The sequence below is a fragment of the Ipomoea triloba genome, chromosome 5, assembly GCF_003576645.1.
Source record: "Ipomoea triloba cultivar NCNSP0323 chromosome 5, ASM357664v1".
In the NCBI taxonomy this organism is placed as follows: Eukaryota; Viridiplantae; Streptophyta; class Magnoliopsida; order Solanales; family Convolvulaceae; genus Ipomoea; species Ipomoea triloba.
Window position 1 is genome coordinate 5523087 of NC_044920.1, and position 16176 is coordinate 5539262.

The window sequence follows — 16176 nt, forward strand, 5'->3', positions numbered from 1 at the left end:
CACATAAGCCAATTATGTGTGATGTGAGTATAAAAGCCATTTGTTTCCCTTTTCTTCTTCCCATTGCCGAAATCACAAAGAGAGGAAGAGAGATGATTTTCACCATTTTCCTCCATTAAAACCATAGCCAAGCTTTGTTCACAACTCTCAAATTGTTCGGTAAGATTCCAATTTTATTCGGTAGAAAGCTTTGTATTCCTTCCTAGCACTTGAATCTGAGCTTAGTTTCTTTATATTTGTTGTTATGGTGTTGATTTTGATTCTAGGATTTTAAGGTGAAATTGGAGGAATCAACTCCAAAAGTCTTCTACAAGGATTAGAAACCCGGTTGAGGTAAGGAATCCCTTAAGTTGGATTAGTCACTTGAACTTGGATAATTGTTTGGTTGAAATATGGTGTTTTTGAGCTTTGGAATATTTTTGTATACATGTTCATAGCTTGGATATGCATGTATATGTTATATTTATGCCACATAGGCTTATACTTGTGGAAATATTGAAAGAAATCAGGATAGATTCTGGCAGTAACTTCCGAGATTTATTGGGAAAATTGGTAAGGTATTTTGATCCTATTTTTTTTTAGACATGTAGTTCTATAAGTGTAGAACCTGCCTATAAAATTTCATAATGATCGGAGTAGTATAGTATGGTTTTCGAATTTTTCTCCAAAACTGGTCCAGAGAGAGAAAAATTCCGGACAGCACACTGCCAAGGGCAAAAATGGAATTTTCTGTGTTTATTCGCGAACCAAAATGACCAAAACCTTTTATGGACATCAAGTACTATGAGTTGGGGTTCTACCATAAAAATTTCAAGTGAAAAAGAGTTCGGGAACTATTTTTACCGGCTCAATCTTTCGGACTGCGCCAAGCTGAATTACTGTCCAGAATAGGCGGAACGTGTTGGACGCGGCCCTGGACGCGCGTCCAGTGGAGTCCAGTAGGTTCGAGAGTAAGATCAAATTGTATAAGCTTTGATTATTATTATTGATGTTTAGATGATGGGGTTGTAATGAACCTAAGAGGTTATGAGAATGATGATGATGTTATAACATGTTGATACATGGGTTATGAAATGGTGATAAAGTTAGGATGGATATTACTGATGATTGTAATGATCATAGATAGTAATTAGAGCTTAATTAAGGACTTAGTAATTAATGATGGATTAACAATGGAGTTCAGGAGGTGATTAAGCTCTAATTATAGTGATTAAGGACTGATAATAGTTATTAAGGTTTAATGACTGGATGAATAGACGGAATGGTAATTAATTATTATCAAGGTGGGACTAATTATTTGAAGGATTATCTTTGGTGATTATTGTGAGATCTTTGTTATGGGCAATACTCTCTATTTGGTGGTTATGTTGAAAGATTGGAATTACTCTTTTAGAATTTATTTGGAGAGGTTGGAATTCTCTCTTTGGTTATTATTTTAAGAACTTGGAAGTGATTCTTTTGATTTTGGGGATTGTTGGTGTTTACTTGAGGATTTAAAATATCTCTTTGGTAAAGATACTATGGTTTAAAGGAATTTTGAGTGGTGATGATATTACGATGTTTATTAAGGAAATTGTTATATGGAAATATTGAGATAAAGATTGTATATGGTGAATTTTGAGGAAATAGTTGTTGAACGACTTTGGATTATGGTTAGGTAATGACTTTACCTCAAGTTACGATCTAATGGTGTTAATGCTTTCGATGGCTTGATAATGATGTTATAATGTTGTTGACTTGTTGTCGATGATGGATTACAAGGTTAGTAGTTACTAATGAAATAATTAATGCTTAAGAGTGATTAAGGTCAATTGTTGGATTATGGGTGACTAAGTATCGATTATGGATGTGTGATTTCCTTAAGTTATAATGGTGTTAATGATAGTGGAAGTTGTTGATGACGATAGTGAAAAGGACAACTATCTATTAGTAGTTAATGGTGGAACCGTGATTATGGATCACCGATGATGATTGGATTGTAATAGGGACAGAAATTCTTGATAAGGAACAAGGTTAAGGATGTTAATATTAATGGTGCTATGAATCGATTGATTCATAAATGATTGACTATGGGTTCGTACTATTATAATAATAGTATTGAGAATGGATATATGTAGTGTTAGTAGAATACATAAGTATCCGATGTGTGTCCAGCTTGTGTTCAGAGGTGCTTTCTTCCAAAATGGTTTTGGGAACTATGTTGAAAAGCCTTTGGGCAAGTAAAAATGTTTATAAAACTTACGTTGAAAAACGTACGCTATTTTGGTATATAGGTTGTCAAAACCTTATTTTTGAGGCAAATACCATTTTTTAGTGAGTGTGTACCTCACTTGATTGATGAGAAAATGATGTTTGAAAAGCCTGCGGTACTGAAAGTATTTTGAAAATCCTTCAGGGGCTAATGAGGTAGCCAATTTTAAGTATTGGACTCAATTGTGAAATATGTCCAAAAGAAATGATTTAAGAAAGAAAACTGAAGGAAGGAAAATGTTTTCAACCCTTCGTTCTAGTAAAAGTGGTGAAGGACCTTGTCTTGTAGCCTACGGGATAAAGAGCTTAAAGTGCCTTTCTCGTATGGTGGTTATGTTATTGTATGACCAGTTCATACTGTTGTGGGCGAAGTCTATTCGCCGAGTACTATATCACCCGGAAGGAAAAGGGTCTCCTGCGGGGTGTGCACACTTAAGTATAGTAACTCTATTTTCGGGTAGGAGTCGTTCTTATGAACCTAGTGAGGCTAGCTAGGAATCATTCTAACGCTCCTATAAGTCCAGGGGATCAGTATTAGACCGGGCGATGACCACTGAACCCGAGTTGAACGATCCAAGTGGTCAGTCAAAAGTGGAGAAAGAATACTCCAGAGGCTTCACACTTTCTATCTAGGACCAAGTGGATTTCGAAATATGAATGTAGTTACGCTGTAGCTACGGAAAAGAGATGGTGAAAAGTGAAAATACCCAAAGGTTGTGGGTGATCTCTTTGAAAAGTGAAAAGTGATGAGAATTTCCTGAGTTAATACCTCCATTGGTCCTCTGAGTATTAGCGATTTACCAAGCTGCGGTCCCTCAACTTGGATAATTGATTATTTGGTTGAAATATGGTGTTTTTGAGCTTTGGAAATATTTTTGTATACATGTTCATAGCTTGGATATGCATGTATATGTTATATTTATGTCCACATAGGCTTATACTTGTGGAAATATTGAAAGAAATCAGGATAGATTCTGGCAGTAACTTCGGAGATTTATTGGGAAAAATTGGTAAGGTATTTTGATCCTATTTTTTTTAGACATGTAGTTCTATAAGTGTAGAACCTGCCTATAAAATTTCATAATGATCGTAGTAGTATAAGTATGGTTTTCGAATTTTTCTCCAAAACTGGTCCAAAGAGAAAAAATTCCGGACAGCACACTGCCAAGGGCAAAAATGGAATTTTCTGTGTTTATTCGCGAACCAAAATGACCAAAACCTTTTATGGACATCAAGTACTATGAGTTGGGGTTCTACCATAAAAATTTCAAGTGAAAAAGAGTTCGGGAACTATTTTTACCGGCTCAATCTTTCGGACTGCGCCAAGCTGAATTACTGTCCAGAATAGGCGGAACGTGTTGGACGCGGCCCTGGACGCGCGTCCAGTGGAGTCCAGTAGGTTCGAGAGTAAGATCAAATTGTATAAGCTTTGATTATTATTATTGATGTTTAGATGATGGGGTTGTAATGAACCTAAGAGGTTATGAGAATGATGATGATGTTATAACATGTTGATACATGGGTTATGAAATGGTGATAAAGTTAGGATGGATATTACTGATGATTGTAATGATCATAGATAGTAATTAGAGCTTAATTAAGGACTTAGTAATTAATGATGGATTAACAGTGGAGTTCAGGAGGTGATTAAGCTCTAATTATAGTGATTAAAGACTGATAATAGTTATTAAGGTTTAATGACTGGATGAATAGGCGGAATGGTAATTAATATATTATCAAGGTGGGACTAATTATTTGAAGGATTATCTTTGGTGATTATTGTGAGATCTTTGTTATGGGCAATACTCTCTATTTGGTGGTTATGTTGAAAGATTGGAATTACTCTTTTAGAATTTATTTGGAGAGGTTGGAATTCTCTCTTTGGTTATTATTTTAAGAACTTGGAAGTGATTCTTTTGATTTGGGGATTGTTGGTGTTTACTTGAGGATTTAAAATATCTCTTTGGTAAAGATACTATGGTTTAAAGGAGTTTTGAGTGGTGATGATATTACGATGTTTATTAAGGAAATTGTTATATGGAAATATTGAGATAAAGATTGTATATGGTGAATTTTGAGGAAATAGTTGTTGAACGACTTTGGATTATGGTTAGGTAATGACTTTACCTCAAGTTACGATCTAATGGTGTTAATGCTTTCGATGGCTTGATAATGATGTTATAATGTTGTTGACTTGTTGTCGATGATGGATTACAAGGTTAGTAGTTACTAATGACAATAATTAATGCTTAAGAGTGATTAAGGTCAATTGTTGGATTATGGGTGACTAAGTATCGATTATGGATGTGTGATTTCCTTAAGTTATAATGGTGTTAATGATAGTGGAAGTTGTTGATGACGATAGTAAAAAGGACAACTATTTATTAGTAGTTAATGGTGGAACCGTGATTATGGATCACCGATGATGATTGGATTGTAATAGGGACAGAAATTCTTGATAAGGAACAAGGTTAAGGATGTTAATATTAATGGTGCTATGAATCGATTGATTCATAAATGATTGACTATGGGTTCGTACTATTATAATAATAGTATTGAGAATGGATATATGTAGTGTTAGTAGAATACATAAGTATCCGATGTGTGTCCAGCTTGTGTTCAGAGGTGCTTTCTTCCAAAATGGTTTTGGGAACTATGTTGAAAAGCCTTTGGGCAAGTAAAAATGTTTATAAAACTTACGTTGAAAAACGTACGCTATTTTGGTATATAGGTTGTCAAAACCTTATTTTTGAGGCAAATACCATTTTTTAGTGAGTGTGTACCTCACTTGATTGATGAGAAAATGATGTTTGAAAAGCCTGCGCGTACTGGAAGTATTTTGAAAATCCTTCAGGGGCTAATGAGGTAGCCAATTTTAAGTATTGGACTCAATTGTGAAATATGTCCAAAAGAAATGATTTAAGAAAGAAAACTGAAGGAAGGAAAATGTTTTCAAACCCTTCGTTCTAGTAAAAGTGGTGAAGGACCTTGTCTTGTAGCCTACGGGATAAAGAGCTTAAAGTGTCTTTCTCGTATGGTGGTTATGTTATTGTATGACCAGTTCATACTGTTGTGGGCGAAGTCTATTCGCCGAGTACTATATCACCCGGAAGGAAAAGGGTCTCCTGCAGGGGTGTGCACACTTAAGTATAGTAACTCTATTTTCGGGTAGGAGTCGTTCTTATGAACCTAGTGAGGCTAGCTAGGAATCATTCTAACGCTCCTATAAGTCCAGGGGATCAGTATTAGACCGGGCGATGACCACTGAACCCGAGTTGAACGATCCAAGTGGTCAGTCAAAAGTGGAGAAAGAATACTCCAGAGGCTTCACACTTTCTATCTAGGACCAAGTGGATTTCGAAATATGAATGTAGTTACGCTGTAGCTACGGAAAAGAGATGGTGAAAAGTGAAAAATACCCAAAGGTTGTGGGTGATCTCTCTTTGAAAAGTGAAAAGTGATGAGAATTTCCTGAGTTAATACCTCCATTGGTCCTCTGAGTATTAGCGATTTACCAGCTGCGGTCCCTCAACTTTTAAACGACCACGCGTCATCCTTCATGTTTTAAAAAATAACCACCCGTGGTCCTCCGTTAGATTTGCTGTGAAATGAACGTTAAATGGGAGGGCAAACCTGTCATTTCACCTATATTACCTATGCTTCTCTTCTCCGATCACTCTTAGCTTCTCTGATGAACCTGAGGACGACCAAACCTTATAATGGCAGTGAGCATAAAGGCCAAACCATATATTAGCTTCTCCAGGATTTTCCTAATATTTTCTTCTTTGTTGACAATGAGCATAAACCTTATAATGGCCAAAGAACTTTGCTACTAATTGAAGAGTTGAATGCCATTTGTAACAACTCATGCGTGTAGAAAAGAAATGACATTAGTCTCCAGTTCAAAGATTTGAGTTTGCGTATGTAATAGGCCAGGGATGAAATAATATCAAACCCAATAGGATTACCTCCTCTAGTAACTGCTTAATGAATCTTTTATGTATATCTATGGCATATTTCTCAATGTCCAATTCAAGTCTTTCTCAATTAACCTACAAACTCTTTCCAACGTGAAGGAGTTGCATCCAACAGCAAAAATAAAAAATTCAGCAGAAAAAGCATAAGTACTGAGATATTTACATTATGGTGCTGATACAAGTACTAAAAAACAAGTTACCGGCAAAGGATTAGAGATAAAAATTAGCAACCAAAGCTTTTGATATTGGAGAAGGGAGTTCAAATAGGGTTGGATATTTTGATATATGACCCTCCCGAATATCTTATATTTTTTAAGATTAGGATTATGTTTCATACCATGCGGCGTCGTTTAAGCCTTGTATATATATATATATATATTATAAATGTAGACAATGTTCATTTGAGCAGTCGTTCATCTTCTATTCTTTTTCATTCGTCAATTCTCTGACTTCTCTCTACTCTCTACTCTGAGTACTCTCTACTCTCAGTCTCTGTGAGTCTCTGTTGTCTTTTCCTCTGTTCTCTCTTGTTCTTCGTTAGTCAGATAGGTGACACAGTGAGACTGAGTCCGATAGTCTGATTAGCCGGTTGTCCGGTGGGCGTTGGTGGTGGAAGCCTTTATCGTGGTGATTACTAATAGAGGCCTTTGTTCTCCGGGGATTATTTTGGGGAAATCAAGTAAATCGCAAACCCTAATTTTTGATTTGTTATTTATTCACTATATTGTAATATATTTGTGATATGTTTGCGATATATTATGATTAAGCTCCGATATATTCTGATTTATTAATGTGGAAGCAGTTTTAATCGCAAACCCTAATTTTTTATGTGTGATTTAATCACTGTATTGTCACTATTGTGATATATTTGTGATATATGTTCAATATGATATGATATATTGTGATTTATTAATGTGGAAGAAGTTTTATTCACAAACCCTAATTTTTAATTTGTGATTTATTCACTGTATTGTGATATATTATGTAGGGTTGTGCAAACCTCACTCAACTTGCTAAACACTATGATATATTATGAATATATGTTCTGATATATTAAATACATGTTCTGATATATATTGAATATATGTTATGATATATTATGAATATATGTTCTAATATATTATAAACATATGTTATGATATTTTACAGATATATGTTCTGATATATTGACAATTTGACATATTGTGATATAAATCATATAATGGTGGAAACAGTGTGAAGCTGTTAAATTATGTGATGTTATGTGATCTATTGTGATGTCCCTTAAAGATTTAAAGGCTTAAATGTGAAATTATCAGGGTTGAAACTCAAAATTTTCATTTATTGGTGGAAGCTCTTAACTGAAATCCAGATAATGATGAACTGGATTTAAGTTCCTGAATATGGATTTCTTGTAATGTAAATATGTGATATGTTTATGGATGTATGACCCTTAACTCAGTTAATGTCCTTAACTATTTGTAATGTAAATATGTAAATATGAAATCTTGATAAATGATGACACAAACTTGTGTCTAAATTTGGATTCCTTTCAATTCTTTGTATGTTTATGGTGATTGTTGTGCACTTGCCAATTGGCAGTGTTGGAATGTTTGATAATGAATTGATGCCCATCTTTTTAGATGGAAAGCATCACTAAACCTAGTTATGGACCATAACCTTCAACTCAGGAGGGACAAGAGGACAAGCCCAAGGCACTGAGAAATCTCAGCAGCCTCAGGTGACTCCAATTGTTCCTGTAAAAAAAAAAAGGAAGGAGGTTAAGTCTAGATCAAAGGTGTGGGAACACTTTGAAAAGATCCTTGATAAGGATAGAAAGTTAACTAAGGGGAAGTGCCTATACTATGCAAGGTTCTTTGCATGTGAGCCAAAAAAAACATGACACTTCCTCTTTAAAAAATCATATGATTGAATGTCTTAAAAATTCTCATTCTAAGGATATAATGCAATCAATGCTCACCTTCAATGTTGTATCATCCTCTGCACCAGAGGGTTCTGAGGGGGTAATGAGTGAATTAGGGACTTGGGTGCTTAATCAGGAAGCCATTAGGAAGGCTTTATGTAGATGATTATAATAGATGAGTTACCCTTTAGGTTTGTAGAGGGGCAAGGGCTTAGAAGGTTTATTATAGTTGCCTATCCTAGCTTCCAAATCCCTTCTAGGTGGACAATTTCAAGAGATATTTTTCAAAGATACCTAGATGAGAGATTAGTCTTCACACAACTTTTTAAGGGTAGCTCCCAAAGAGAGCTTAACCACTAACACATGGACCTCTGTACAGAGGATAAATTACATGTGCATTATTTCATTGATGATCAGTGGAAGCTCAACAAAAAAATCATAGCATTTGTCCTTGTTTTATCTCATAGTGGATAGTATATAGCCAAGGCCTTGGAGAGTTGTCTGGTTGAGTAGGGTATTAAAAATGTGTTCACTGTCACAGTTGACAATGCATCTTCCGATGATACTGCATTGAGGTTTTTCAAAAGTAAGTTGCTGTCTTGGGGTAACACTTCTGTAAGGTCTAAGTACGTGCACATGAGGTGTATATCCCATATTCTGAATCTTGTAGTGCAAGATGGGTTGAAGTTTGCTGACACTTCAGTTAAAAGGGTAAGAGATGCAGTGAGATGGGTTAGGAACTCCCCTACAAGGCTAAAAAAAGTTTAGAGATCTTGCTAATCTTATTGAGGTGGAAGCCAAATCAGCTTTGCAGCTGGATGTTCCTACCATATGGAATAGCACTTATATAATGCTCAATACTGATATCCAGTACCATAAAGTGTTTGAAGAATATGAGGGGAATGATCCATTATTTTTTGCTGACCTTTGGTGAATCTATGCCAACTTTTCTGGATTGGTGTGATGTGAAAAGTTTGGTAATTTTGCTGAAAAGTTTCTATATATGATATAACTGTGAGAATTTTCGGTTTTCTTTATGTGACATTTAACACTTTCTTCAATGAGATCTCTGATCTTAGTTGCATGTTAGATGACATGATTGGAGTTGAATCTGGTAGTGAAATAATTTTGTTAAATGTGTTTGTGTTAATTTTTAATGTGTTAAATACTTAAATATATGTTTGATTTAATAAATGCCTTGATCCATGTATCCTTCATATTTTGCACATGCACTATGAGTCTATGATAGAATGTTTTTTAATTTGGTTTAGGTTGTATTTTGTGAAATTTTTATATTTATTTTATTCGCGTTTGTATAGCTCATATAAGGGGTAACAACACATGAGCACAAGCTTTATGTTATCAATAAGTGTATTTATTTTCTAGCCAAGTGTTTTATGCATTCTTTGAGTTGACACTAACTTACATTGATGAAACAATAAATTTGAAAGGCAATTTGGGTGAAGCTTGGTCTGATATAATGCTTAGTTTCTTTTCAATAATGTCTTTGCTTGAGGACAAGGAAATAAATAAGTGTGGGAAATTTGATAAGCATCATTTATATTATTATTTTTCATAACCTTTGTTATAATTAATATGATAATATTTAGTCAATTTTACATTTTCTTTTATTATTCATTAGTTTTGATAATGGTTATTATTATTATTATTATTATTATTATTATTATTATTATTATTATTATTATTCCAACCAATCACAAGAACCGAATGAACGAGAAAGTATAACGTAGAGCCACTTCTTTGGCCATGGCAGCGTCTTGCAGAGTTTTAGTTGCTAAGGATGAGCTATTTACGTGGTGAGGATGTGCGAAGTTGTTGAAATTGAGTGCTATAAATAGATGGCGATTCTGAAGAAGAAAGGCAACATCAATTGGCCCCGGATCAATTCCGGGGCGGCGTGGAGATTTTTTTTTTTTTTTTTTTTTTACAGTAACAAATTGCAGCGACGACGACGACTTCCCCATCCGGCTTCGACTTTGTTCTGAATTTCTGGGCAGCAACACCGTTCGTGGGCAGCAAGTTCTGTGTTAGGCAGCAGTGGCATAAGAATTTCCTCGTCTTTCTTTAATTTGCTATCTTTGTTTCATTGGATTTGCCAAGCATTACATATTTCAATTGCTAGTTGATTACGACAGTGAATGATTTTATTTGTGTGGAGTTAATCTTTGAAATGGGTTGGTACTTTCATCAGCCTAGGAACATGAACGATTTGTTGTGAAACTTCTACATTAGTTTTAGTTCTAATTTTGCCAATTAATTTTGTTGTTATCCTATGGTTTTGTATTGAGACTAGTTGTGTTTAATTTGCTATCTACACACATATGATTCTATCATCCAAGATTTTGAAACCAAAATAGTTTATAAAATTTTAAGAACAAAACATAGTAGATAAGAGACAAAGGTTAGGACAAAGACACATTTGAACATACATGAATCCTTACCTCATTGCTACCTCCTCAAACAAGAATCTCCCCTCAAAGCCTTAAGCCTGGTATCCTGCTACTCCTCCACCTTAACCTAGACAAAACCACAACACACAGTCACAACACAACATATCAACATACAGACAACCTTAATACATCACAAACAGATAAAATGAAGAAGATATGAAATATTGAGGAGATGAAGATGAAGAAATGGATGAAGAAACTTACAGTGCTTGCGTTTTTAAGCTAAGGCTCTGGTTTCTACTCAGGCAATGTATGTCTCAGTTGAAGAATAATATGGACTGGGTTGATAATTGGGCTAATGGACTTATAGGCTTTGTGTTAATTTGGGCTTATAATAACAACACCAATAATAATAGGCTAGTCTCAAATAGACATTTAAGTTATAATAATCTTGCAAATTACCCCTCAAAAATGACACCAATGCTGTCCATTGATCTTAAATCTTATGGCTGAAATTTTTTTGTTAAACATTTACCTTTATTTTTTTTATCATTTGACCTCACCTTTTAAACAAATTGCAAATTTGCCATATTACTCCACACGAGTGCTTCTCAGTTCTCACTACTCCACACGAGTGCGTCTGACATTATTAATGTGGCCAAAATATTCTCTCTTTACTTTTGGCAGGAAAAGTAAAATAATGTGCCACTTTGCCATTTTCAAGCTAACTTTTCCATTGTGCCAAAAAAAAATTATTTCTTTATTTGAATAATTTGATTCTTATGACACATTATGGCACCTCACGTTTATCAAGACACCTTTTTAGTTTTTCAATGTCCAGGAAATAAGATTCATGTCTGCTCAGTCGTTCAAATAATTGAATCCTGAATCCAGCTATGGGCTGCTTAATTACATTTTCAAGACATTCAAACACACGACTATATACCAACAACCTTTTTCCAGTATCATCACTACTGATAGCTCCAAGCTCTATGCTGCCTCTGAAACTGTAAGTTGAAATCATTGTTTTCTGCATTTTGTTAGAAGTTAGTAAAAATTTGTATATTTCTTTTAACTGTAAATATTCCTTTTTATCCCATGGCATAGATAAAAACAAATAAAGAACAATAACTGTACCTTTTTTCTAATTACCATTAATATATCAAACTAATTTTGATTTTAGAGCACTGCAATTCTGCTGTTAAATATTTTTTTTAATGTAAATCAATGTATCAAGTAATCAATGTCAACAAATAATCAAATACAACCTATAAAATTAGTATGCAAGTTAGTAACTTAATTCTTCAATAACTAAAACAATGAAAAAAATTAACAATTGGCTTATTAATTTACAATGTTTTTGTTCTCAAAAAAAAAAGTTACAATGTTTTTTATTTGCACTAATCACCTCCTCAAAACTTTCAGGTTGACCAGTATATGGTGAGGAGTTTCTCAAGTTGCATTGATTGTGCTGGCTGTAGATTATATACTGATTCCGAAGTTGTAAGTTTTAATCTTTTATTGGTTTGTATCTTCATGTTTACAACTTTTATATCTCTTTTAATTGCAAATGTTTCTATAAAATCAGTATGCACGTTAGTAACTTACACTTAGGAACATATTCAATAACTAAATTAATGAAAGAGTTAACAATCAACTTATTAAGTTACAATGGTTTTAAGTTGCAATAATTACCTCCTCAAAACTTTCAGGTTGAGCAGTATTCGCTGAGGACTTTTTTCAGTTGCATCAATTGTGTTGGCTGTAGGTTCTGTACTGCTTCAAAAGCTGTAAGTTATAAACTTTATTGTTTTATATCTTCAAGTTTACAACTTTTTATATCTCTTTTAATTGCAAATTTTCCTTTCTATTTTGTAGCACAAGTAGAAAAATTAAGGATGAATATGTCTAAAAGATTTCACTTTTCTAATTAACATTATTAAGATGTATGCTTCATAAATTGAATAAACTAACAGTTAATTATTCTAAGAAAATACTACAAACTACAAATTAACCAAATATATGAAATAAAATACCTCCGTGCAGCATGATTTTTGGGGAAAAAAGTATAATTTAGGGGTGATAGATATGCACCTGGAAAATGTGATCTAAGTATCATTTATACTGAGAGGTAACCACAAATGTTCTTACCAAAATATTGATGTGATATATGACAAATGTTACAATTTTCTATATTCATTATTTATTTGTGTATTACTTGATTGCACCACATATTAGCCATAACTTTCAGCAGCATAAAATACACTAACAAAGAAAGCTAGATATCTGGATGGATCATCAGGCAGATAGTTAATGGAAAGAGCAAGGATAGTGCCCCATTACAAATAATTTAAATTTCATGTAAGCTTATCACTTTGCAACACTATTAAGTTTTACACATTTCTATTCCAAGCTAACTACACACCAAGAACTAAAAATATTTCAAGACACTAAAAACTACCCACCCAATTACTGGGCAAACTTATTTTGGTTATGCATTAGCAACATTTATTATCATTAACACAAAATCAAGACGAAGTGGAGAAACCCCCTTTTGCATTGACAATTTAGTAAAATTTTAACAACCAATACATGTATTAAACAAAATAGCAATATAAATGTATAATTATTAATATGTTTACAATAAATATTTAACAAACAATATGTTTAAAAATATTTAACAAAATGTTTAATAAATATTTTTAACAAAGAGACTCGATATATTTAGCAAACAGTATGTTTAATAAATCAACATACATAGTATTTTTTTAGCAGTTTACAATATGTTTATTTAAGAAACAGTTTTGCAATTAGCAGTATCAATTACTTATGTTTAGCAGTATCAATTAGTATATGTTTATTGAACATTAGTAGACATTTGTTTTTAAAGTTTAAAATTTTCATACAAGTTAACAAACCAAGCAATAATATAAACAGGCAACACTAATACAAAATCACACAAAAGTCACAATCCAACCAGGACAATTTTTATTTTTAAAAAATTAAGAAATTAAAAAATTAAAGAAAGAACTCACGGCGTCGTGTCGGAGGCTCGGATCAGTTGGCGAGGGAGCAACTCCGGCCAGGCAACCAACGGCGAGCTGTTGAGCAGACTGCACCAGCCAACACCGAAGTCGACGGCGATTGGATCTATCCATTGCTTACCACACACAACTGGGGTTTCGTCAATCCAGATCTACGGATCTGTCGTCTGTTTTTGCGTCAAAGGGGTCACCGTTGTCCGGCGAAAACAGAGAAGATAGTTCTCTAATCTCTAGAAGTCGAAGAATGAGAGATTCGGACTTCACCCTTTAGAGAACAGAGGAACATATAACTCAGATTCTCAGATGTCAGAACTCCGTGAGGGGTGGTTGCGGTCTGGCGGTGAGAGAGAGACAGTGAGGGGCGGTTGCGGTCTGGCGGTGAGAGAGAAAGAGCGCGAGAGAGACAGTGAGGGCTGAGGGGTGGTGGCGGTCTGCCGGTGGCCGGTGGGCGTCTCACATCTGGGATTCTCTCTCTCTCTTCCTCCGCGATTCTCTCTCTCTCCTCTCCGCATCTCTCTCTCTCTCCGCGTTTCTCCCTCTCTGTATGTTGGCTGCAGATGAAAGGAGTTGTTTGGAGCTAGGTTTGGCAGATGAAAAATTGATTATGAACATAAAGTATGGTTTATGGGTTTGGGCCATGTCTGGCCCAATTCGGCCAGACATGGGCCTAATTTAAAAAAAAAGGTGTTTGGGCCTATTTTGGAACATACATACACCAATTATAATCCAAAAAAAAAACACACACACATATATATATATATATATATATATATATATATATATATATATACATACATACATACATACATCAAAATATTCCGCAAACAAAATAATTACTCATTTCAATAACTAAATTTTCAAAAATCACATAAATTAAATGTTTACAATTAGTAAATTAAAATTTCAATAAATATATTAAATTCCATATTTAACATTGTTTTAATTTCAACAAATATAACTTCACCAATTAACAAACTTTCAACAATATATTAAATTCATCAATTATCATAATTTCAAAAACTATTATATTTTCACTGAATACTATAATTTAAATCCAAATACTACTCAAAAACAATAATTACTCATTTCGATAACTAACATTCTAAAAATCACATAAATTAAAAGTTTACAATTAATAAATCACATAAATCACATAAGTGTTTACGAGAACTTTTGCTTCGAGAGTAAGTTTAATGTTCATTAAAATTATTTATTTGTCCCAAATTTATATGAATATTCATTAGTAATATTCGTAAGATTTTGATTACACGAAAGTAATAATTTCTTTAATTGTTTGTGTGTAAAATAATTTATAATGCCTTAATAATATTTGAGTAAGTGTAAATATTTATGCCGAGGGGATTTTCTAAATATATTATAATAATATATGTTATGCCAAGGGGATTTTCTAAATATATTATAATAATATATGTTATGTAATATATTATTATAAGGAGTAATATTGATGCTTCCCCAAAATTAATAATTTCTTTAAGTGTTTAGATGTAAAATAATTTATAATGTCTTAATAATATTTTAGTAATTAGAAATATCTAATTTATGTGATTTTTGGGATTTTAGTTATTGAAAATGATTGGAATTTTAAGAGTTCCGTAAATTTAGCTTCAATGGTAAGTTTAAAGAAATTATTTATAAAATTCTGTGTAATTATTATAAGAAATTATTTTATAAAATTCATGTAATTATTATGATCTAACGTTGTGTTAAATTAGTCAACTAAGTAGAATATTAGCCCATGCATCAATCTAATTTATATTCATTCTTATACGCAATCTTTAATTTTTAATTACTTTTTGTAGATATGGTAGTTGGTGAGGAGGTTTGAGCAATCAATGGTTGATGCATTATAAAATATTAACATATGATTACACACCTGATTTTTAGTTATGGGGTGCAAAAATTTATAAAGTATATTTTATTTTGTTCATAATGGTTATATGTTAGATTACACAATTAAAATTAAAAAGATGATTTGTCCATAATTTGATACTTTGTTAATTCTGATTTAAAGTCCTTTCAGTAATGGACTTTAAATTGAAATTACACATATATTTTCAAAAACTTATCAAGATCTAATATTTTGAATGACTAAAATATCTACTACACATTATTTATGTACTCATTTAATTTCTCATATAATATTTATTAATATTTATATATTATTTAAAAATTTTAACACATTAATTGAATAATTGGTCATTGGGCATTCACGCAACGCACGTGCCAGTGACTAGTAATGATATAATATAGAGTTAGAAAAATCATAAAATATTTGTATTTGAAATTTTGTTATAAGATATGTTTGAAATCATACTAATGAAATTTCCATAGTTGCTAAAAATGGTTTTATTTCAAGAGTATTTATATAAAAATAATATTGTTTAAAATATCGGGGCCCTTAATGCAGACAAAATTTATAACATATCATTTAATACATTAAATGCACTATCCATATTTGTATGTTCAAGTATAATACTTTGCGAAAGATTTGTCGCCATGCCAAAAAAAAAAAAAAAATGAATTAAAAAAAACACTCGCATTTCAACAACTTACTATTACAAAAAGACCCG

The 16176-nt window shown here is 32.9% G+C and overlaps 1 protein-coding gene and 1 long non-coding RNA gene across 9 annotated transcripts; one reads left to right on the forward strand and one right to left on the reverse strand.

The window, feature by feature from the left end:
- Positions 1-273: 273 nt before the first annotated feature.
- LOC116018852 lies at positions 274-10424 on the forward strand. Its single transcript, XR_004098618.1, has 2 exons — positions 274-333; positions 9905-10424. It is a non-coding gene; the product is annotated as an uncharacterized LOC116018852 (long non-coding RNA).
- Positions 10425-11277: 853 nt separating this feature from the next.
- LOC116018850 lies at positions 11278-14153 on the reverse strand. Of its 8 annotated transcripts, none has more exons than XR_004098614.1 (4): positions 13577-14153; positions 12578-12635; positions 12237-12312; positions 11278-11571 (listed from the first exon to the last, which is right to left on the reverse strand). XR_004098614.1 is itself a non-coding variant. In XM_031258866.1 (2 exons), exons 1-2 carry the CDS (start codon positions 13697-13699, stop codon positions 11332-11334), a joined length of 363 nt encoding a protein of 120 aa, XP_031114726.1. In that variant the 5' UTR covers positions 13700-14153; the 3' UTR covers positions 11278-11331. The 8 variants fall into 8 exon arrangements, 1 of the variants encoding a protein (XP_031114726.1); XR_004098613.1 differs by having other exon boundaries at positions 12237-12317; XR_004098611.1 differs by having other exon boundaries at positions 12237-12329.
- Between the last annotated feature and the right edge of the window lie 2023 nt (positions 14154-16176).

Excerpts from the sequence above, each read along its gene's own strand:
- LOC116018850 (XM_031258866.1), bottom strand. The coding sequence starts at position 13,699 with ATGGATAGATCCAATCGCCGTCGACTTCGGTGTTGGCTGGTGCAGTCT. Across the intron at positions 11,572-13,576 it reads CGAGCCTCCGACACGACGCC|AAAACAATGATTTCAACTTA; the intron begins GTGAGTTCTTTC and ends AACAAAATGCAG.